The sequence below is a fragment of the Prosopis cineraria genome, unplaced genomic scaffold (genome assembly GCF_029017545.1).
Source record: "Prosopis cineraria cultivar Desert tree isolate PC_DT_omini unplaced genomic scaffold, ASM2901754v1 PC11, whole genome shotgun sequence".
Lineage (NCBI taxonomy): Eukaryota > Viridiplantae > Streptophyta > Magnoliopsida > Fabales > Fabaceae > Prosopis > Prosopis cineraria.
The window spans coordinates 7,537,253-7,561,594 of NW_026555342.1; the positions used below are offsets into that span (position 1 = coordinate 7,537,253).

Below are 24,342 nucleotides of genomic sequence, written 5' to 3' on the forward strand. Positions count from 1 at the left end.
TAAGGCTGATAGTACACTTGACAAGTTAAAGACACGATTAGTAGCAAAGGGTTTCACCCAAACATATGGTATAGACTACAACGAGACGTTTACACCAGTGGCAAAACTAAACATTATCAAGATTCTATTGTCAATGGCAACCAACCTTGAATGGTCACTTCATCAACTAGATATCAAGAAAGCCTTTCTAAATAGAGAATTGAAGGAAGAAGTATACATGACTTTACCTCCGAGGTTTGATAGAGGAAGAAGTAACAAAGCATGTCAGCTGAAAAAATGCTTATATAGCTTGAAACAGTCACTTAGAGCATGGTTTGACAAGTTTTCAAAGGTTCTAAAGTTAGAAGGCTGCAAACAAGGATTATCAAATCATACGATATTTGTTAAGGCTGAGGGAGCTAAGAAGTGCATCCTCATTGTGCATGTAGACGATATAATTCTTACAAAAGAACATGTTGAGGAAATAGCAAGGATAAAGACTGCCCTTGATAAGGAATTTGAAGTCAAGGATCTTGAGAACTTGAAATATTTTATCGGGATGGAAGTTGCAAGGTCAAAACAAGGCATATATGTATCTCAAAGGAAGTATATACTTGATCTTCTCAAGAAAACGAGCATGTTGGGTTGTAAACCTAAGGGAACTCCTATTGTGGTCTCAAGAAAGAAGAAGCCTGAGAAAACAGTAAGGTGGAGTTAGAAGGAGAAGACAACTGATCAGAGGACAATTGAGATCTATACAAATGCAAATTGAGGGGGGGACTGTGGAGACAGGAGATCCGCCTCTGGCTATTGCTCATTTGTGTGGAGAAAAATAGAGAGTTGTATCGGGAAGCAATGCTAAAACAGAATTGAGAGCATTAGCTCAAGGGATTACAGAAGAACTGTGGATAAAGAAGGGCCATGGAAGAAATACAAGTTAGAATTGATCCACCAATGAAGTTGTATTGTGATAACAAGGATGCCATAAGCATGGCATTAAATCCTGTACAACACAAGAGATCTAAACATATTGAAGTGGACAAGCATTTTATCTGAGAGAGAGTAGAGGAAGGCATTGTATGTTTAACATACCTACCTACAAAGTTACAAGCTGCTGATGTGCTCACTAAAGGATTACCTAAGCCTGCCTTTGAAAGCTATATAAGTAAGTTGGACATAATTAGCATCTACAATCCAACTTCAAGGGGAGTGTGGGAATATTATGTCATTATTGTGAATAATTAACATTTATTAGCATTATTAGGCTTTCTTCATATTTATTAGGTTTTATCTCACTTGATGTGTATATATAGCACGAGTTTGTACATTAGAATATACATGAATGAGAAATTCAATTTTCCTCTCTCAAAATACCGCATAATGTTTTGACCAAATGGTTACTTAGACCTGCATTTGAGAATTACACAAATAAGTTGAACATGATTAGTATCTACAATCCAATTTGAGGGGGAGTGTGGAAATATTTGATATTTCTAGTAAATATTATCTCTTAGTGTACAGCTTTTATCAGTATTTATTAGACTTTATTAGATATTATTAGTAATTATTTCCCTTCTTGTATATATAGTCAACATGTACCTCAATATTATTTATCAACCGAGAAATATTTTCTCTCAATTTCCACACCATACTCTGTATTTGCACTAAGGTAACACATTTCGGAATGTATCCAGGTCTATGAATTTTATTGTAGATTTACAGGTTCAACGATGGGAAATGTAGTACTCAAACTCTAATCATCCCAAGTGATGAATGATGGGTAGTTTATAAGATGCGTAAGTTCAAACCATTGCTCTGCCATGTACCCAAAACAAGAAAAAGAACAAATTAAAAAAAATACACCCTATTTAACACTACTTAAATATACTTGGATCAATTGATCATAGTCAATCAAGATTCCAAAGATGAGCTTTAAATGAAACTAAATAATTCCATAAAAAGTGTAAGAAAAAGTACCCTAAACCAGTGATAAACTGAAACGCCTTCTTCGCCACCCCAATAATTCTTTTCAACACTGAGGCTTGTTCCTTCAATAGCATCTCCAACTATCTGTAAAGAAAGCAATATGGGGCTTCCTGGTCATCAAGAAGCAACTTCGGTAAGAGAATTAATCCATATAAGAAACATAAGAATCTCAACCATAACAATTATTTATCAATACAATATTACTACCCCCAGCATAAATAACTTTTTTGAAAGCTCAAGTCTAAAATATAAATCACCTTTTAATCATTAAATGTTCATTTGCCACAAATACACCTATTTAAAGCTTGAGAGTCAACAAATAGTGAGAAAAAGTATGCAATCAAAACTTGATTCATTAACATTGAGGACAATCTTGGAAAAAAATTTCAAATTTGGAACACATTCAATGAGAAAAACTAATCTTAACCACTTTTTTAATATGTGTGAGGTAAGTAATTGTCCTTTACATTTGAGGCCAAAGGTAGTAACATGCTATTCTAATATTCCCAACAAAAACAAAGAATGAACGCAAGTATTGATTTTGGAAATGCCACAAGAAAACCAATTAAAAAAATGTCCTCAAAGATAACCAATAAAAACAATTTTTTTTTCTCTGAAGCAATATAAATAAATTTGTAGACCTCTTTATAATATTCGAGAATTTAATTTTTACTTTAAAATTCAATATTTTAGAATTTAATTTTTATTTAAAAAATCACAACTTAAAATAATATATAATTTTTAAACTTGTAAATTTAACAAGAAATATCTTGTAAAAAATGTCACACTTGTTTATATATATATACATATAACGAAAAATTTTTAGAGTCTTGTTAAAATTTGCCATCATGGATTCCATAACTATATGAGAATGCCTTACCAGGGCGAACACGCTCCTTCCCTATGCAAGTTCTTGCAGCACCTACATTACCATCATCACGTATTGGTGTGCATTGGAATGAAATGAATTTTCCAATGGCATCTTTAGAAATTCGATATTGCAGAAGTCCTGTAACCTCTGGTATCAAAGAACCAAAATCCGTTTCAACCTATAGAATGCAAAAAGTTATTATTCAATGAAACAAAAGATTAACTTTAACAAGGTGTTATAGAATGTTGCTACATTATAGAAGATCCTTGTAAATATTCTAGTAACCCATATAATAGTCAAAGGCTTGACATTAGGCCATTACTTAACATCCAGAAGAGTTAAAAGACAAGGAGATCCACTATCACCTTACTAGTTTATTTTGTGTGCAGATGTGTTATCGTCAATTATATCTCTTTTCCAACAAAGGAAGGAATGGAAAGGGACAAGGCTTGGGAGAAAATGTGTGGAGGCTTCACATCTATTCTATACAGACAACATTATCATGTTCTTCTTAATAGACAAAGATCATTGCTCAACACCTCAAATGGTTTTGTCTTTTTATGAATCCCTTTAGTAAAAAAAAATGTTTTTCAAAGTCAGAGCTTATTTTTAGTTGTAATAACCTGCCGACATCAAAATAGTGAAATATATGCTTTGCCAAATGCTAGGGATGGAATAATCCTCCTTTCTTGGCAAGTGCTTAAGAGTGCATGTGGATATTGGAAGAAATAAAACTCAGACAATGCTAGGATATGATGGATAAGGAGGTTGATAAGCTCAAAGCTTGGAATGCAAAAATCATGTCACAAGAGCCAAATTGAATCTTTTAAAATCAACCATTCACCACCCCTTAATTTTCCAACTATATTGCAAAAACATCCCTTCAAAATCGTATGACCTCCTAGATGCACACTGAGGTGGTTCAATCTAGGGGTTTTCTAACAACAAAGCATGCATGCATGCATCTTGTAAATGAACTTCTATCCATCAACCCATCAAACTAAGGAGGGTTGGGGGTTTGTTCTCAAACTATGAATGATGCTCTTTTGGCCAAGCATTTATGGAAGATTATTGATTGTGGAATATTTAGAAGAAAATATATTTATCTAATTGATTTAGAATAGTGTAATACATATGAGAATTTATACATCAAGATGAAAGACAATGTAATAATGACAAATAAATACTAATAACAACTAATAACTCCTACTAACATACAATAATTACAATATCTCCAAACTTCCCCTTAAATTGGATCATACATGTTAACCATGTCCAACTTGTTTATGCCACTCTCAAATGTGGGCTCAAGAACCCCTTAGTCAAAAAATCTACAGCTTGAAGATTGATGGGAAAATAAACAAACAAAAGGTTCTTTCTTTCACTTTTTCTCTAATGAAATGCCTATATAACTTCACATGTTTGGATTTCTCATATTGAATAAGATTCAAGGCTTTGCTTATAGCTGCCTTATTGTCACAATAAAGTTTTAGTGGTAAGTCCACTTTCACATGTATCTCCTCCAAGACTCATTTCAACCACAATTCTTCCATTATTTCTTAAGCCAGCACTCTTAATTCAGAATCAACATTGCTCTTAGAAACAACTCTTTGCTTTTGACTCTTTCAAGTAACTAGATTTCCCTAAACAAATGAACAATAACCAGAGGTTGATCATCTATCAAGATGAGTTCCTCCCCAATCTGCATCTGTGTAAATTTCTATGGTTCTTTGTTTATATTTCTAGAGGAATAATCCTCTACCAGAAGTACCTTTTAGATATCTCAATCTTGTAGGCTTCTTCCATATGTTTCTTCTTCGACTCAAACATGTATTGGCAAGCAACACTTACTGCAAAAACAATATCTAGTCTTGTATGGGAGAGATGAATCAACTTCCCAACAAGTCTCTAGTATCTTTCTTTGTCAGCAGCCTCTTCTTACACATTATCTTCATCTTCTTCAACATCATCAAAATTGTCGTCATCTTTTGACTCTTTCTTATTCTTCTTAGGTTTCTTTTTCCTCCAAGAGTTTCAGCAAGCCTATAACCCAATAATCAATATACCTATTTCCTTTAGTAGATCAAGTATATACCTCCTCTGAGATGCATAAATATTTTTCTTTGACCTTGCAACTTCAATGCCAAGAAAGTATTTCAAGTTCTAAGGTCATTGACCTCGAATTCCTTTCCAAGAGCAGTCTTCACCCTTATTATTTCCTCAAAATGATCTCACATGAGAATTATGTCATCAACATACATAATAAGGATGCATCTCTTACCTCCCTCAGCTTTAACAAACATTGTATGGTCTAGCAATCCTCGCTTGTAGCCCTTTAGCTTTAGGACTTTCAAGAACTTGTCAAACCAAGCCCTAAGAAATTGCTTCAAGCCATATAGAGATTTTTTCAACCTGCACACTTGATCACTTATGCTTTTATCAAATCCTGGAGGTGAAGTCATTTAGACATCTTCTCTTAGTTTTCCATTTAGGAAGGCATTATTGATGTCAAGTTGATAAAAGCAGCCATTCTAGGTTAGTTGCAACATATAATAGAACCCTAATGGTGTTCAATTTTTTCATTCATGCAAAAGTTTCTTTATAGTCAAAACCATATGTCTAAGTGAATTTTCTTGCTACCAAGCGTGCTTTTAGCTTGTCAAAAGTACCATTAGCCTTATATCTTGAGGTAAAAACCCACTAGCAATTTCCAAGCTTCTCGCTACTAGGCCTTTAAACAATCTCCCATGTTTCATTTTTCTTTAAAGCTCTCATTTCCTCCATAACTTCATTTTTTCATTCTAGCATTTCCATTGCCTCTTGACTCTTGTTAGAAATGTCAACTTTATCCAAATTAGTAACAAAGGCTCGGTAACTTGGAGAGAGGGCCCTATAGGACATATGCTTCTAAACTGGATGGAAAGTACAACAACAATGTTGTTTTCTAAGAGCGATAGGTAAATCATGATCGAATTAACCACAAACCTATCCAGGGATTTGCAAAGGCAAAGGTGGCTTTGGAGCAAATTCCTTATGAACTACCGCTAGTTTTGACTCCTTTGGTGCTTAAAGTATATAGTGCTCTCCTTCATTGGATTTATGCTTCTGTGCATAAACTATGAGGTCTTTGTTTTTCTGCACCTCTACAATGCCTCTTGCTTTTGAGTTGTCTTATGTGGCCAACTCAAGAGATAGAAAATAAGGATTTGATAAGGGTGAGGCAAGGGTAGTAGTGAAAATTCTGATGGATTTGGTAATGGTAAAGGCTCTGATGATGTAAACCAAGAATGAAGGAGTACTCATTCTCCATTAGGCTCTTGTTCCCAAGCCTAAGATTCATCTAAGTTCTCCTCCTAAATTGAAGAATTGGGATAGAACAAAATGTCTTCATGAAAGCTGACATCAAGGCTCACAAATGTGTGCTTAGAAACGGGGTCATACCATTTGTATCCTTTTTTAGTAGAAGAATAGCTAAGAAATATGCATTTGGTAGCACGAGATCTAAGTTTACTGTTTTGGTGGATGTGGACAAAGGTTGTGCAACCAAACACATGAAGAGGAAGATCTATTTCAATATGAGATGTCAAAGAAACACTTTGCAATTTTTTAAGAGGAGTATCAAAGGATAAGATCTGACTAGGCATTCAATTGATGAGGTATGTTGCAATTAAAATGGTATCCCCTAGTAAAAATTGGGTGCATTGAAAGTAAACATGAGGGCTCTACTAACATCAAGAATATGTATATTTTTACTTTTGGCAATCCCATTTTGTTGGGGTATAAGAAAAGTAGTCAATGATTGGTTGAAATACTCAGTGCCATTGTTGCTGTGAAGAACTTGGATTGTTGTATTGAACAGGGTTGGTATCATGGTGAAGTTTATGAACACAGATGCGGCCTCAAACTTTTCTTTTAAAGGATAAACCTAACAAACATAAATATGGTCCTCAATAAAGGTAAATAACCATTTGCTTTGGTATGGTTTGGAGTACAAGATGGCCTCCATAAGTCATTATGCATAGTAGTAAAAGGCTTGGCAGGTGTGCACTTGATTCTAGGAAATGATGTACGGTGGTGCTCCGCTATTTCGCACACTTCAGATGTCACATCAGGGTTAGCTAATAGAAGTTAGGATGACCTATTCTCTAGTGCTAATAGAAGTTAGAATTATATACACTTGTGACTTGCTGGTTACTCACTTCAGCATTTACAAAGTAGAGACCCTCATACTCTATACCACGGCCAATTGTCATCCTCGATAGATCTCAAAAAACACAATGAGTTAGGAGAAAATTAGTACAACATTTGGATTGCTTTGTCAATTAATTAACAGACAAGTTACATGCTAATTTTGGCACATGTAAGACAAATTCAAGAGTAATAGGCTCTAAAATATGAATACTTCCTTTTCCAACAATAGGAGTAAGAGACCCATCTACAATCTTAACTTTCAATTCCTCAACACAGGGAATATAAGTTGAAAACAATTCATGGTAATCGGTAGTATGATCCGATGCTCCAAAGTCAACAATCCACAAAGTTTTGCTTTGGGATGTTTTAAAGGCTTGAAGAAAATTACCTTTTCATGCCAAAAAGACAAACATTGAGTTTGAAAGCTAACCTATAACTACTATGTCAGGTTCAACAATTCTAGATGTTGGTTTACGCTTCCTCATCACCAATTCTCAACACAAAACAAGAATTCTATTACACATCAAATCTACAAAGTTGAGACATGTTACCAAGTGGACCAACAGCATCAAACCTATAAATGCTCTCAGATCTCCCACGGTCTCTGTTCCCATTTATTGCTAGTGGTAGGTACAATCAACTACCAAAGTGCAAAGATGAAGCACCCACATGTCCAACACCCACAAATTACACCAAAAATAGCCCATTGTCATTAGAGAAGATAACTGTCACTGGAGAGAAGTAGTTAAGTGCCGTGGTGTCTTCATTGTTCCAAATTCTTTGAAGGGGCCATGTGACATGCGTGCGCCACCGTTGGCCTTGTCGTTCCTCAGTCACATCAATCAGGGGCAACTGATTCTCCCCTTGCTAGCAACGAGAGCTAGTATACTCCACTTTATTGCATGACAGAAGCACGATGAATTTCAGGATGAATGTCTTTGCAAAATAAAAACCCTAATTCAGCCTTTTTGCTATGATACCATGTGGAATATTTGGGAGAAAATATATTTTGCTAATTGATTCAAAATATTGAGACACATATGAGAATTTCTACATCAAGATGAACGACAATGTAATAATGACAAATAAATACTAATAAAGACCAGTAAAAAATAATAACTCCTAATAATTTACAATAATTAAAGTATCTCCACATTGATAATGTACAATGTGAATTCCTAACTTTAGATGTTGGTCCTCATGTTAAGAGTAAGGTGAACCAAGAAGTTTTTGTGAAGGAAAATGGATTATAATGGAATTGGAAAGGTATCTTGAAAACAAAATACTTGATTAAACTCTATGATGAAATATAAGAATTAATGTTTTGAAGAAACCTCCTATAGGAAAAAACCTAGGCTAGTAGCTTATTATCGTTCTATTTTGCTTTAGCTTGTAAGAAACCTATTTAAGCTCGTAGCTTATTATCATTTGTAAAGAGGGAACTCTGAACATTATCTTTATATAGACAAGTTATTAAGGTTTCCTTAATGGGTAAGAGAGCTTAGTTTAAATAGAATAGGTTTGCACTTGTAATGGTAGACTAGATGAATGAGAAGTATTTTGAGTAAATTCTGATTGCTCTCTCCCTTCAGTTCTACGTTCTCTCTCTTTTCCTCCTCCATCTCTATTTCTGCCTCTAAACTCTCCCCCTATTTTGTTCTCTTCTCCCAGCTCTCTCCCTCTGTTAGGATCTTTGCTAATGTGTGTGTGAGTTTGTGTTACATCTCTCTACCTCTCATGGAAGGTCAGATTTGGTAAGCTTATACCAATCAACCACCTATTATGATGGCCTACGCTGTCTATTCCACTAGATGGGATTCATATGGTGTTTAATCTAACCAAGCATATCAAGCATGAATGGAATCAAGTGGCAGATGGATCTATGGTATAAAGAAGGGATATCTATCAGCAAAAGGCCAAGGGGATTATCAAGATCCCCACAAATCTTGGAAGCATTTTGCAAAATGAGTCTTACTCAAAGTTTTCATCCAAACTTGGAAAGTTCTGAATAGTGATATTGGTTGGACAAATCCTCCCAACACACCACCTTATTAGCACCTCATGTCCCATATGCGGATAACATGCAGAAATCCTTGATCGCCTTTTCCTTCATTACCACTGGGCTAGAGACATATGGTTTGTCACACCCTTGACAATCAAGATGGATTATATCTAGTGTGGAAGTCCTGTAGTGAGGTTCAAAGGATGGCTTGCTCACCATGATTCATGAGATGAGGAGTAGGAGGACCACACCAAAGTAAACATGGTTGTCACCTATTCCATTTGGAAAAGCTACGAGTGGTGGTCATTCACAGAGGGAGAAACCTAGCCCAGATGTGGTATGCTTTTGGATTAATCATATTCTTCATTGGTCATCTTTAATTGCTCTAGGAAAGCAGAAGGTTTTGACTATAAGTACCTATGTTGACCCTGCTTGATTCACTGGATTGGCTTCTAAGAAAAAATGTAGTTTTGAAAAAAGGATGGCAACTAGTGTGGAACAGTGTAATAGTATCTGTACAACGGCACTAGAGAATTAAAATTCAAGTGGTTTTATTTCACTGTGGTAGGTTGGTTTCTTTCCCTTGCATAAGTTCATTGGGATCAACATGCCATGGTGTGCATCAAATTTTTTGGACCATGATGGGGAACTTTTATTGATTATTTTGTCATCATCTGCCCAGTTTCATGCTTTTGTACATTAAGATAAATTGTTGCAACTCACTTGACTATGACATCAGATGCTTAAGCTTTTATTTTTCACCCTGCAAGGTAAGATTTATTCACTTCTTAATAGACTTTTGAGGCCTTACGCCCAAAGTCTATCCTTTAAGCTCCAATTTGTACTTTCCTTTATTTTGTACTATTTTTCCAATTATTAAAAAGAGGACAGAATACAAATTATTTTAAAAATTGTTCAACAAAGAATATTTTATTTCTGAATTGAAAAATGAAACAGTCATTAATATTACAAATTATCCACAAAAGCCACAAGTGAAACAACTAGTGAATAAATTATAAAAGGCCATTGAACACATTATAAAAGAAAGCAAACATTGGTCTCTTCATTGAGGAGGATAGATTGAAAGAAGTTGCTACAAAAACTAAACAGATCTTGGAGATTAGCTACCATAAAATTTGTTGAACTGCAACATATATAGAAATGCACATACACCCACATGTAAATGCATACCTCATGAAGATACCAATTGTATATGCTTTTTCCTTCGTGACCTCCAACATATCCATAAGAAGCTGTCAACATTCCACCTTCAACATAATCTCCGGTGATAGATAAGAAATTCAAGCTTGGTGGAAGAGCTGCCAAAAAAAAAGAACAAAAAGAAAGTCATGATGTCAAATATCAACCTTTGTTGTGTTTCAAGAAAAAGATATATGTTATTAAAGCCAATCTAGTTAATGAATATATTTTCTTTTCTTTTTTCAGTGAAGAATATCATGTACTTGTTGGCATCACATAGTACGCTAGAAATGCTAAGGAAAGGGAGAGGTGCAAGGATAAATAAACATACTCTCAACAACTCTCTCAGATATTACATATGCAGGTTCGCCACATATACCATCAGGCGTCATTGGAATAAATTTAGTAACAATGTAATAGCCAACAGCTCCAAGAGGTATGCGAAATGCCTGATCAGACCAAAACCCAACAAAAACCATTTCTATGAGAGAAAACATTCCAGTTAAAGAATCAAAGTAACTCAAGATGATACCAAAAAAAAAAAACCTACTTTAGCAATTTTGGAAGTGCTTAATGTTTCAAGACTGCTTTCACCATCAAAAGTTGATGAACATGTTTTAAACCACTGAACTCTGCTAGATCCTTCATTTCCTCCAGTAACAATACCTGTCACAATGACCTTGCTATTCTCTCGCAGGTCACCAATTATTTTGACATTTGTCACCTTAGGGGGAGCTGGAAATTGGCAAAGAGAAAGAAGTATCATAAGATAAAATTTCAATGACAGGCAACCTTTTAAGTGCAAAATTAACAATAATTTTTACATTTAAAATAATCTTTATAACCAATTCCCACAAGCTAGAAAAAGAATTGAAAATCAGAGAACATATAGACACATGGTCATTTATGTATAGTATGAAAATATAAGCGCAGGAATAGATACTGTTGAATTTTGACCAACATAGTTTAAATGATTTTTATTCCCCATGAATGTAGGGCAAGGCCTCTTATTAATTGCCCTTAAGACAGCGTGAGTTTATAATAATACCCCTAAAATTAATAGAAATGTATAAAAAAGTCCCTAGGAATTAGCTATTTACAATAAGACAAACAAAAACATATTATAATTTCACAAAACCTCTCTCAAGCTAAAGAGTACATATTGATCATATCCAATTTGGACAAGTGACCATCAAACTAGGTTCATGGAACAGCTTTGGTTCATAGAATATCAGCTATTTATTGATGTGCAGGTGAATAAATCACCTCAATAAGTCCCTCTCCTCTCTTTTCTTCGACAAAATACCAGTCAATTTCAACACGTTTAGTTTATCATGATGGATGAGGTTCTTCACAGTTTTTATTGCAACATGATAATTCAAGGAAAGTAAAGTATGGAATCGTGGTTCTTCAAGGAGTCCTTTTAACCATATAACTTCGCAGATTCCATTAACCATGGCCTCAAGTTCAGCCTAAGTGCTACTTCAAGCCACAAATGACTACCCGTTGTTTCTCCAAGTCATAAGATTACCTCATACAAGGGTACAATAGCTGAACTGAGGACTTTCAGGGCTGGGACATGCGGCTTCACCAGAGAGGTAGGCTTACTTGCCTTTGCCGATAACAAAGAGCTTGACATTGTTGCTTCATTGTAAGTGTTCTAATTGTTGAAATGGTGTGGCGCAATGAAAACTGGACTAGGGTCACTCAATGAAGACGGCACTTATGGGACCTAAACTTTAGGGTTGGGCAGGGATGGAATTCCCTCCTCATCAAGCTCTGATCTATTCTTTCTCTTGGTCAGTAATTCAAGGCTATGACATCATCATGAACAATTAGAGTGAATAAACCCAACGAAAATTGTGTATTGCTCCCTAGTGAGCGCTGGATTTTATTATTGAATGCTAACAATATATTACAACAGTGATATGTGAATAACATTGCAGGGATTTTTAATAGATACAATACAATCAGATTACAACTAATGAAACATTTACAAGGGAAAAAAAGGTAAAGCCAGAATAAGTTGGGCCTAGGCAACCCTATAGCTCAAGAGTCAAGTGATTGCTAACTAGCACTACAAAGATATACTCCTATGGTCCTATTTATAATTCACTTTCAACTTGTTTCACTGAAATTAAGGAAAACCTTAAAACTCATTAACGCAGTTTAAAAATTTAATAAATTCTCAACTTTGACCCCATTAAATATATACACTTTAACAACATACTTTCTCTCTCCAACATTTAATGAAGGGTTAAAGGAAAAATTTATGATAAAAAATTAAAAATGTGACTTATAAATAAGACCAATAAATAAGAGCATAAAGTTGGAGTAGCAGAAATGAGAATGTTACGATGGATGTGCAGACATACACGTAAAGATAAAATTCGAAATGAGCACGTACCCGAAAAAGCGAGGGTGACACCTATTGAGGAAAAAATGGTAGAAAATCGGTTGAGATGGTTTGGGCATGTACAAAGAAGACCAAGGGAGGCACCAGTGAGAAGAGTGGAACACATAACTTTGAGTCCGATTAAGAGAGGTAGAGGAAGGCCTAAGAGAATACTCTTGGAAGTTATTGAACGCGAACTCTTAATTAATAATATTCCTAAAAGCTTGATAAATGATAGAGCACAATGGCGTCTTGCAATCCATGTAGCCGACCCCACCTAGTGGGATAAAAGCTTGTTGTTGTTGTTGTATAAATAAGACCAAAAAAATCTTCTCTCTGTCCTTTCACCTAGTTTTGTTTGGGGCATCAATGGGAGTATCAACAAGCTTACACCCAAGCATACTAATTTCCATAAGCAAGTCAAGAGTGTACTTTCTTAAAGATATAGAAATAGTTTGCTGGACCAAACCACTTCCTTTCCTACAAAGTATTTTAAGGATGCCAAGTCCTTAATCTCAAACTCCTTGTTTAGTATCTTGTTGAGATGAGTGACTTCCTTTTCATTGTTCCACGTAAACTATTAGAACACCAATCTTATCATCAAATAGACAAATACCCTATATGCTATATCTCGTACTGTATAATTATTCAAATAATATGAAAGACTAATCCTTTGAAAAATTCATCTCTTGTAGAATTGAATTGTCTAGAAGCTGTTATTTTCACATTTATTAATTATTAATGATGAGAAATAGGTAACACTTGAAATGATATGGCACCTGATACTAATAGAGTAAACCAGAATGGAAGTAAAGTAGAAACTAAAAGACAACCAAGAAAGGACACGTTGGATTCATCAAGATACCTTGTTTCACCACAGCAGACATTACTGAGGAAGATTTTCCTTCCTGCCCTGAATATTAAACCAACAATTATGTTTCAAATGAGTTTGGAATGAAAAGGAAGAGACTTTCTTAAATTATGTTACAAAGATAAGTGCAGTCCACAAACACGAGACTACTTTTCCAAACCTTCAAAATTAATAGGTATGTAGACAAAAGACAGATAATGGCCAACATCCTCTTTGGTCAAGGTATACTCAGATGTTCCAGCTGATACTAACAGAAAGTCTCTGCATAGCATGCCACAAGAAAACAAGAGGAAGGAGCTGAGAAAACATGGGAAACTTAACAGTCAGATGAATCTGCTTCATTTACAAGAAAAGAAAAGGACACATGCAAGTTTAAAAGTAAGGCCGCTTGCATTGGCAACCTACCGCACATATACAAGTTAATATGTAAGCAAGTTCACATAGATACAGTACTCTTATACACACAAAAGAGAACTGTGCATCCAGGAAATGCATATTGTATTCAACCTTTTTTCTTTTACTTTGTTTAGATAGAAAGACGAAGAAGAGGATAAATGAAAATAGGAAAGATTTGATAAGAATAGAATGGAAATTATCCCAGGAGTTACCTCCTCCTAGGACAAATGCAGCCAACAGAATGTCCCTTCATGCATAAGGGCATGGCCATCTTGGAACCACTGTTCCACCCTATGTTTAAAACTAATTGTAGAGGAGGAGGAGGAGGAGGAGACGGTCTGCAAGATTCTAAGGTACCTGAAGGGATAGCTGGGAAAGGTATACTTTATAGAAAGACTGATAAAACTTTTGTAGAAATGAACGCAGATGATGATTGGGCCAGTGCTCATGGTGATAGAAAATCTACATCAAGCTATTTCACCTATGTATTTCACAAAACCCAATTCAACAATACCAAACCAAACATATGGAAGTTCATAGGCACTTTATAAAGGAGAAAACTGAAGGAGGATTTGTCTCTCTCATCTATGTGCCAACAGGAAGGCAAGCTGCAGACATCTCCACAAAAGCAATGTACAAGGAGAAGTTTGAAGAATTTGTGGGCAAGCTGGAAATGATCGAAATCTACAATCCAACTTGAGGGGAAGTGTAGGAAATATATTTATTAGTCTTATTATTAATTTGTAAATAGTCAAATATCTTTAGGATCCCCACTTCCGTGTAAATCCCTTTGTTCTCTCCCAATTCTAATCTCAGTATTTACTAGTCTATACGAGGCTCAGTGTATATATTGCACTGCTGCTATCTGAATTTTGTATATATTATACTGCTAATATCCAAATAAAATTAGAATATTCTCAGTCATCGACCTCTACTCTCAAATATTTCAAAAGGCTTAGTTGTTAATAAAGTACAATGATGTTGTGCAATCCATATAGTCAACCCACTTAATGTTATAAGGCTTCTTCTTATATCTTCCTTGTGATTATTTTAGATTCTATTTATTTTCAATAAAATAGGATATCTAGGTCACCTAGATTATCTTTTAAGATTTAGGATTTGAACTTGAACTATTATTTTCATGTTTTTTAGGGCTCTATAACTAAAGCTAGGGTTCTTAGTTGTGTTCAGACTTTGATTACTGACTAAAGAATTCCTATGTTCCTGGCGTCCTCTCTTTCTTTTCTCTCTCTTCCTATTTTTTTCTCTCCTTCTCCTTTCTCTTTTCCAATCTTCCCCTTTTTCCCTTTCCATTTCCCATCAATTATGAAATAATATTTTGTATTATAAGAAAGCTTTAGTAGAGTTCAGGAAGCATAAGAAAGCATACGAGAGCCAAAGAGGCTAAAAATAAAACAAAGCTAGTCAATCATTTTGCATGTTGGAGATAGAAAATCCTTCAAAATATCCCAGGGCTGAATACCAAACGGGACAAGTAGACAAAACCAATATGTCAATGGATTGCAAAAAATGCATGTTGCCACAAAAGAGGCCCCTTTATTCTTAACAAAACCTTAAAAATGTAATATGGAAGTTGAGCAATAATTCACTTTCCAATTTACAGAACACACAACAGAGCCAGAATCAGAGAAATATTCTTTAAACATATTGCTCTCATTCCTCTCACTTCAGCATTAAGAGTTGTATACTAACCCAGCATCCTTGTTCCCCCGTAACCATTCAAACCTGCTGGGACCCTCCCTTCCACCAAAATACAGGCCAACACCTTTGATGGTACTTCCTTCAACAAAATCTCCAATTATCTGAACATTCCTGACAGATGGAGGTGCTGCCATGTTAAAAAAAAAATGCAAATCAAAGAGCAATTAGACAATGTCAAGGGAACTAGATCAGCGATATTCATAATCTCACATGTCAAAAACCATCTCACATGTCAAAAACCATAAGTGACACCATAGAGGTTACCAAGATATGTACTATAATAAATGAATTATGGGCCTACTTTATGAATCATAAGTCGTATCAAATTGACAGATTTGGAGACACAGAAAAAAAGTTTGAAATATAACACTATTGAATCAATTGAAAGAATTGTAATTAAATACTTTTCCTAAGCATCATAAACATCTCAACAGCAAAAGAAATTGGACAAATTCAAGTCTTACCAGCTTTTACAAAATCTGTATACTTATAATGAGGGTCTCCTTTAACACCGTCTTCAGTTACTGGTGTGTACATGAAAACTAAACTTGAACCAACATCATCTATGGTGGGCAGATATTCCTCACCCTCCGCTCCAGCAATTACCACAGGACTGCTATTCCATTTTCTCCTCAACCAACTAAAGAAAAGAAGATAAAACAAATGGCAAAGTTGAATAATATCATTTCTAGTATAGCACATGCATATGAATACACGTGATCTCACCTAGCAACACCTTTTCCTGGAGTCCCTCCGCACCAAGCAACCTCAGCACAACCCCTTAAAATACTTCCTTCCACAAGCTCCCCTTGCACTTCAAGGCCTACAACCTTTGGAATTCCACTTCCTAGTGCAAGGTGTATGAACAAAAATATCATTAATGCATGTAACATTTAATCGCTTAAACATAATGAAGTGCAAGGGGTTGCGCTGAGAAAGGCCAACCACTTCATCACTAGTCTTTCTAGAAAACAAAAACTCCAAAAGAAAGCAGAACTTTTAACCCATCATTTTCACCATTTATGAAGGATAATTAAATAGTATTTCTTCAGGAAAAAACTATATATTCATCTCAACAAAATATACCCGTTGGTGTAAATAAATCTAGTTCATATGGTAATTTTACTTTCAGCAATTATTAAAATAGTGAGTCCGTTGCAGCAAGGATAAATAAGTGTGCTGATTACTTGTAGGCTAGACTTGGAGTATCTTCTATACTAGTTAGAGAAAGTATTAGTTGCTGAAGTTCAGTTACTGGATTGCAAATACAGTAGACTGACCGTGTCAGCTGTGATGCTTCATCTAGCTTTTTACGGTCACAAGTGTTTGTATGCTTTTCATTAATTTTAATTGGGTTTTGTTTGTGATAATTTGAAAAATAAAAGAGAGAATTTGAGAGAATGTAGCAAGTGTATACTGATCTACCAGGCAGTCTTATTTATAGTCATGTGTACAAGTCAAGGAATTAATGACAAATAAATGCAAATCTTGTATGCCTACTCAAGGACAAGTCAGCCCTAATTATATACAATTCTACAACAATAAGTAATAAATCAAAACTTATTCTCAACAATCTGTAACACGCAGAAGTTTGAATAACCTTTAGCTTAAAATAATGAGCGTATGCCTGATGAATATGGAATGGATTAAAGTTTGTTAATCACTAAGGAGCTAAACTTCTATTGTACGTGCTATCAGTAGCGTTTAGCTTAATTTATAATTATGAATAGACACGCAAAGTACCAACCTAAGTATATATCAATAATCCCATTTATATTTATTTTTTTTTTGCCTCCAGAACAATGTACAAGAAAATTCATTTACTAACACATAGAAACATCTTGATGTCCGCTTAGAGCACAACAAAGTTAACACATTCCCCATGCATTTCAATTTTTCAATTTAACAAGGATACTAGCCAAAAAATTGAGAATTTCTAATTGAACAATAAATTAAGGCATCAATGGATGTTTACAAGTTTCAAATAACAATTAAATCTATAGAGAATTGAAGAGTAAGAAAAGGAATTTATTGTTCATTTCTTTTCACTTTGATGCCAAAAGCTCCACATTTCTCTGCAGACAATTCATGGACCACTTTAATAATGTTGGACTAAGATAGCTATAATTTAAATATGCATCAATAAGGAATGTGAAAAGCCTACCTGGTAAAACTGGTGAACTGATGGCCAATATGGGAGGATACTCTGTTTCTCCTAAAATGGGAGTACATTCCACTTTCAAAAATTTTTTTATGTCTTCATGTTTTGGCCAGTAAATCTGATCATAACATAAGGCCATGGACAAACAAAGGTTGTAATAGAAACTTCAATAACAACAAATTTCAAGAACTAATAATCATGTAACAACTCATCACCTTGTTAGTAGCACCTGGAATTGGAGCAAAATTTGAAAGTGCCCTCTCACCAAGAAACCACTGATATTTCAAGGTTAATGGTTGGTTAACACTCAGTGAATTATCTTCAAAGAAAGTAAAGTGACAGCAACAAGAATCTTCTTCCAAAGGTTGGTCTACAGAGGCTTCCTTGAGAAGAAAATTGGGAGGCAGGTGGTCCTTCCATTGCTCGACTAGAAAACGGAAAGTCAACTCTATTGATTGGACCATAAGACTGAATGTTAGAGCCTTCATGAACAAATAAAGAAGCCATTTGGATAAATTTAAAATACAAGTTGATGAAACTTAAAGAAGAAAAAATCACGTTAAAGGCCATAACTTTCAAGAAAGTAATAATATCAATGGAAGGCCATGCACAAAATCCACTCCAAAGCGAAAAGAAAATAGCCTAATCAATAAAAAATTTAAAATCACTTAAGCACGTACATACAAGAATGGTTTAATCACTTTGTTGGTGTCAATAGCTTCACCCCTGCATCAAATTAGTACTGATATATGTAGCATATTCTCCTTATTCAGGTCAAAGGTTTTGGATGGATAAAGGGGGCAAAATTTGTTTTCACTATAACATGCTATATTTGATTGGAGCAGAATCCTCAACAGCACCTCTCAGTTAGAGCCCCTCACTTTTTGTAACAATTTGTTTTTTAATTCATGATTACTTGTCCTCTCACCTACTTTTATTCTTCCTCCTTTTCCCTCCAATAAGAATGTTTTCAATCAAAAAAGAAATGACTCTTCATCAAAATATCAAACAGCCCTTTTATACAACATATATGAAGAGAAGCAGTCACTTGCTCATCAAAACCCAAAAACCAAAATAATTGCAATAAATCAGTGGTGTTAAAATAACACAATTGACAAGATAGACATAGATGTAGCGTGAGTCTAGGCATAGGACTTTTTACCTGTTGCATGCTCAGGGCGGCTAAACTCCCAACCATCTCTTATACACAAAGCTGTATGTGCAGGATAACGTTTTGCTATTGCCAACTCCTCACGAGAAAGATCTGCAAAACTTTCCAGTTTCAAACGCTGGTTTGACAAAGAAAACTTGATAGAATAAACAATCACATATAAAGACAGAAAATAAATGAAGTGATAATGTTATGATATTAGGAGATTTAATATTTTTTATGTAGATATTTATCTGTATCACAGGGACAGTGTGTAATTAATACTCATTATGATCCATTAATACCAAGGCTCCTCACTACTGTATATATTCTTATTCGCTGAATGAATAAAATATAACTTTCAGAGCCATATTCTCTACATGGTACTAGAGCAAATGGATTGTGATCTAATTATTTTTTGTGTTTTCTCCAACACAAAGAGAGCGTACAAGAGGGCTTGATTCTTTTAGATATTTCCGGACAAGTTACTTACATCACTGCCTGGACAAGTGGCCTTAGCACCCTCCAATCGGCTAGATCCCGATGTCTAACAAACATCCAAGTAGCATGCGAGGCTCACACGCCAACAACAAATCTTTCCATTAATCCACACGCAGAGCGTTAAGCACCTTTTCCAGCAACATGTTCCCAAGCCTTGGTTCATCCTCTTGGTCCATGTGCATCAAGTTTTACTTATGTTCTAGCTGTTCTTTTTGGTTCCTAGTTTGACCTTTGGTTGCTCTTTGATTATTTCTTCCGATTCGTGTCTCTAATCTCATATTCATCTTTGTTTTCTTACTATTTAGTTTCTAAGGGTTGAAACTGATATGCAAACAATAAAGATTAAATAGTTTTTGTCAGTTAGGGAGTTAGTTGTTAGGATTTGCTGTTAAGCATCCATATAAGATCCCATATAAGTCAAATAATGGATATATTAAAAAACCCAGAAATATTGTTCAGTTTCTCCACCTCTCTATTTGATCTTTAGTCTCTTATCTCTCTCTATTTTCTGTTTCTCTTTCTCTCTCATCTCTCCTCTTTCAATTTCTTCTTTATTCTACTCTGTTTCTCTCTCTTCATCTCCTTCTATCATAACAGTGGTATCCAGAGCCATTCCTTCCTCCCTCACATGCCCGTCACTCGCTCTCAAGAAAGAATGGCTGACCAGACAGACACAAGACTTACTATTGTTGAAAATCAGATCGAATGGCGAAACTTGTCCGTACAATGGAAGAGTCTCACAATCATCATGAGACATATTCTAATGAAGCAGACAAACACCATAGACGAATTAGAGAAGGGCACCATCGACAATGACAAGAAAGGGAGTACCAACCTCCTACTAGACTTGCTAAGATGGAATTCCCAAAATTTTAGAGAGGGGATGTTCTTGGATGGCTTTTGAAGTGTGACCAATATTTTCAAATTGATAACACCTCAGATGCGTGGAAGGCAATGATGGCCAGTATTCACCTTGATGAGAAAGCCTTCTAATGGCATCAAACCCTAATGCATGCTAGAAGAAGACATGTGATAGGATGGGAAGAATATTCATAAGCAATAAAGAAGAGATTTAGACCTACCTATGAAGCACCTATGGCAGAGCTCATGAAATTGTGACAAACATGGAATCTCGAAGATTATAATGACACTTTTGATGCAATTGTGTGTGAGACCGACCCAACGGAGGATTATATGGTGCAAATTTATCTTGAAGGTTCACAAGAACAAGTTGCTAGACTTGTTTGTTTACTTAAACCAACTACCCTCCAAGATGCTCGACTCCTTGCAAGATTGCAGGAGATCCATTTGGCAAAGGCTTCTGATAAGTACAAGGGTGTTGATGAGACTAGGAGAGATGGATCATCTTAGGCATGTCTATTGGGTCCTCCTCCATGCATCTCACAATCCTCTGAAAGGTGGAAGGATACAAAAGTAGCAATTGGAGAAAATGGGTCCAATTTCATTAAGGGCAAAAATATCATTTCACAAGAGGCCCACTCTATTTCTTCAAAACAAGGGTTTGTCTCCTCTATTCCTTCTATCTCCTCTGTTACTTCGTCTTCAGCGGTGCTTTCTTCTATCTCATATGAAAATCACAAAAATGCTGAACGTAGAAGACGTTGATGATCTTCAGTCAAAGAACCTCTATTTTTATTGTCATAAGTCGTTCTTCAAAGGCCATAGATGTTCACCAACTTAGCAGATGCAAATACAATTAATTGAACATTAACTTGAGACGGCAAAAGACATCAGAGTTACTGGGCAAGGGATGGTAGAATAGCCATTTCTCTGTGTGGGAATGCATTTTCATTGCTAGTTCTAGAGTTCTAGTTCTATTTGTTTTTCTGTTGTTTTTGTCTTGGGGTTCACATTGCCAACCCTTAGGATCAAGGGTTTTGAAAGGGGGAGCATTGATGTGGAAAGAATAAAGAATAAATAATTTTAGTTAGCTAGGGAGTTAGTTGTTAGGATTTGCTGTTAAGCGTCTATATAAGATCCCGTATAAGTCTGATAAAGGATATATTAAAAAGCCCAGAAATATTGTTCAGTTTCTCTACCTCTCTATTTGATCTTTCATCTCTTATCTCTCTCTATTTTCTGTTTCTCTTTCTCTCTCATCTCTCCTCTTCCAATTTCTTCTCTATTCTACTCTATTTCTCTCTCTTCATCTCCTTCTATCATAACAGAAACTAAGTCTTTCGTTGCTCATGAAGTTGTGGGGATATATTTATTCCAAATATTTTCTCTCCTTGTATATCTTTTTTAAGTCTTTATTAGCAATTTTTAGATTTTATCATCTTGTTTTTCTCCCTTGGTGTACATATTCAATTGTATCTTATGGTTTACATTTTCTCCCAAATTTCAACATGGCATCAAAGCCTGCCCTTTTTTCCTAGTTCTCTTCCTGATCCGTGAATATTAGGCATCTACGGGTGTATGAAGAGTAGAAAGTGAGAGTGCTGGATCTCATTGCCCATCTAGGAAGAATTACAAGCCACCAATCAGCCTAACCCAAAAGTTTGAAGGCGAATGGCCACATGTATCATTTCACACGCCACCACATAATCCTATGACAAAACATGCACGACTACACATGCAGTCATGTGAGCTCTCCATTCTAGCATCAACCATCTTCTTCAACAACAATAGGTCATTTCCACCTACCCCTATGACTTCTAAGTTGTGGACACTCTATATTTGTGCCCAGATTGTTCAAGTTGTGTGCTACCAGAGTTGCATGGTGACAAAGATGTTAGGAGATCTGAAAACTTTTGACATAGTGAAACTTCTAGTCTAAATGTTGGTGAGTCTTGGTTTGATAGACTTCGTGTGCAACAATATTCCATTGTGTTGAAAACTTGTGATGGGGAATGATAACTCAATCCATACCTGCATGTGATAATTTGACGTGGTAAGTGTAGGTCAACTCTACAACTCAGTATCTGCATTCTTGGCACAAAGAGGTAACTTCCTTTAGGCCTTAAAACTTAAACATTGTGGATTATTGACTCGGGAGCATCACATCATATAACTAACCGCCACCAACTATTTTCAACTTATGTTCTAAGTTCTTGGAACTTAAAAATTAAGATTTAGATAGGTCTCTTGCCCCTGTTGCTAGAAAAGGAAGTATCCTTATTTTAGAATCCAAAACCCTGAAATTTGTGCTCCACATGCCAAAATTAACATGTAACCTATTATTTGTTAGCCAATTGACAAAATAATCTAAATGTTATGCTAATTTTCTTCCAATCCATTGAATTTTTCAAGATCTATCATCAGGGATGACAATTGATCATGCCAAAGAGTACAAGGGGCTCTATCTCCTTAAAGATTCAACAATGAGACATCAACGTGCAAACAATGTATGCAATTCTATATTAACCTCTAAAAATGTGGATATCGTGTTATGGCATGAGAAAATGGGTTATCCCAATTTTCATTACCTATCTTGCTTGTTCCTATCTCTTTGTTCAATCAATAACCATAATGGGAAATGTGAAGTGTGTGAACTAGCCAAGCACCATCGAACATCATTTCCTAGAGCAACGAATAAACCCACCAAGTCTTTTGCTACTATCCATAGTGATGTGTGGGGACCACAGAACTTGCCAAGTCAAAGAAAGGAATATGCTAGGTCAAAGATAAGAATATGCATCTCACAAAGGAAATATATCAGAATGCTTCGTTGCAAGTCAATTGATACTCCCTTTGTAGTGAAAAAAAGAAGAAATAAAGTAAGGAAGAAGAAGGCAAAGAAGACAAAAGGGAGGAAGAAGGCCAATTAGTTAACAAAGAGAGACATTAAAGTTTGGTAGGAAAATTGATATACTTGTCACATCTAAGAACAAATATTACTTTTGTCATGAGCTTCGTAAGTCAACACAGCACTCATCGAAGGAAATCCACGTACAAGCATGTGCAGAAGTGGGGTACTTAAAAGGTACCTGATAAGAGGACAAGTCACCATAATAAACCTTTTATCACTTACCAAAGAAGAAAGAGGAGAAAGATAACAGAAGTGGATGCTGTAATTCAGATTCTTAGGAATATTACTGATTGAAATTAATCATATTTTAATTAATTGCTGTTAGTTGCTAAATAATAGGACCTCGAGTCTGTTCGTGAGGTTCCAACGTGCTAGTCTGTTAGTTCCAGATTTTTACACAATTATTTTGATTGATTCAGTTGTAAATTCACCTTATAAATATCCTAGCATCCATGCCAGCTGGATATCATTTAGAAATAAATTATCATTTATCAATTGGAAATTCTCCTACCTTGGCTTGTGACCTTTATGAGAGGGAGATTCTTGCTCTAGTAAACTTTCTAGATTTATTCGCTTACTTCCTACTGTTTTGAGTGTTTAATAGTACCTCAAGAAAGGGGTTATTCTTTAAAAGAGGTGAACAACCCAATGTAGAAATATTTGCATATGCTAATCTGGCAGGTGCATCAATTTAACAAACATCACCATCTTCCTCATGTCTAGAGTCAATAAAGAAGCTCTTTAAGCTAGTTCATTCTGATGTTTGGGGTCCATGTTATGTTAAGTCTAAGTTTGGTTTCAAGTATTTTGCCATCTTTATTGATAATTACTCTCATATCACTTGGTTATATTTAATGAAAAATCATTTTGAGTTATTCACTGCCTTTTGTGCTAAGATCAAAACTCAATTTAGCATCTCTATACAAACTTTGCGCAATGATAATGTTAAAGAATAAGTTTCAGCTTCCTTTCCAGCATATATGCTTCAAAATGGTATTCTTCGTTGATCATCTTATGCAGATACCCTAGCTCAAAATGGTGATGTTGAGTGTAAAAATAGGCACCTACTTGACCCTGAGCCTAACTCAATTTCAACTCCCGAGCCTAATGATGTTCCAAACTCTAACCAAGACCTTGACTTGCCT

At 35.4% G+C, this 24,342-nt stretch overlaps 1 protein-coding gene across 6 annotated transcripts in view; it reads right to left on the reverse strand.

Moving 5' to 3' along the window:
• Positions 1-24,342, reverse strand: part of LOC129285801 (187-kDa microtubule-associated protein AIR9) — an 83,317-nt gene that overhangs the window by 38,141 nt on the left and 20,834 nt on the right. For all 6 annotated transcript variants that reach the window (XR_008587306.1, XR_008587305.1, XM_054921698.1 and 3 more), the window contains exons 10-22: positions 18,937-19,038; positions 17,990-18,222; positions 17,778-17,892; positions 16,340-16,460; positions 16,078-16,253; positions 15,605-15,740; positions 13,656-13,756; positions 13,490-13,537; positions 10,780-10,964; positions 10,561-10,678; positions 10,221-10,348; positions 2,846-3,014; positions 1,957-2,075 (exon numbers count right to left, since the gene is read on the reverse strand). Coding sequence is in view for 4 of the 6 variants with exons in the window: in XM_054921698.1 (XP_054777673.1) it covers positions 1,957-2,075; positions 2,846-3,014; positions 10,221-10,348; positions 10,561-10,678; positions 10,780-10,964; positions 13,490-13,537; positions 13,656-13,756; positions 15,605-15,740; positions 16,078-16,253; positions 16,340-16,460; positions 17,778-17,892; positions 17,990-18,222; positions 18,937-19,038 (1,751 nt within the window). In the remaining 2 variants the exon portion in view is untranslated. The remainder of the gene's footprint in view (positions 1-1,956; positions 2,076-2,845; positions 3,015-10,220; positions 10,349-10,560; positions 10,679-10,779; positions 10,965-13,489; positions 13,538-13,655; positions 13,757-15,604; positions 15,741-16,077; positions 16,254-16,339; positions 16,461-17,777; positions 17,893-17,989; positions 18,223-18,936; positions 19,039-24,342) is intronic.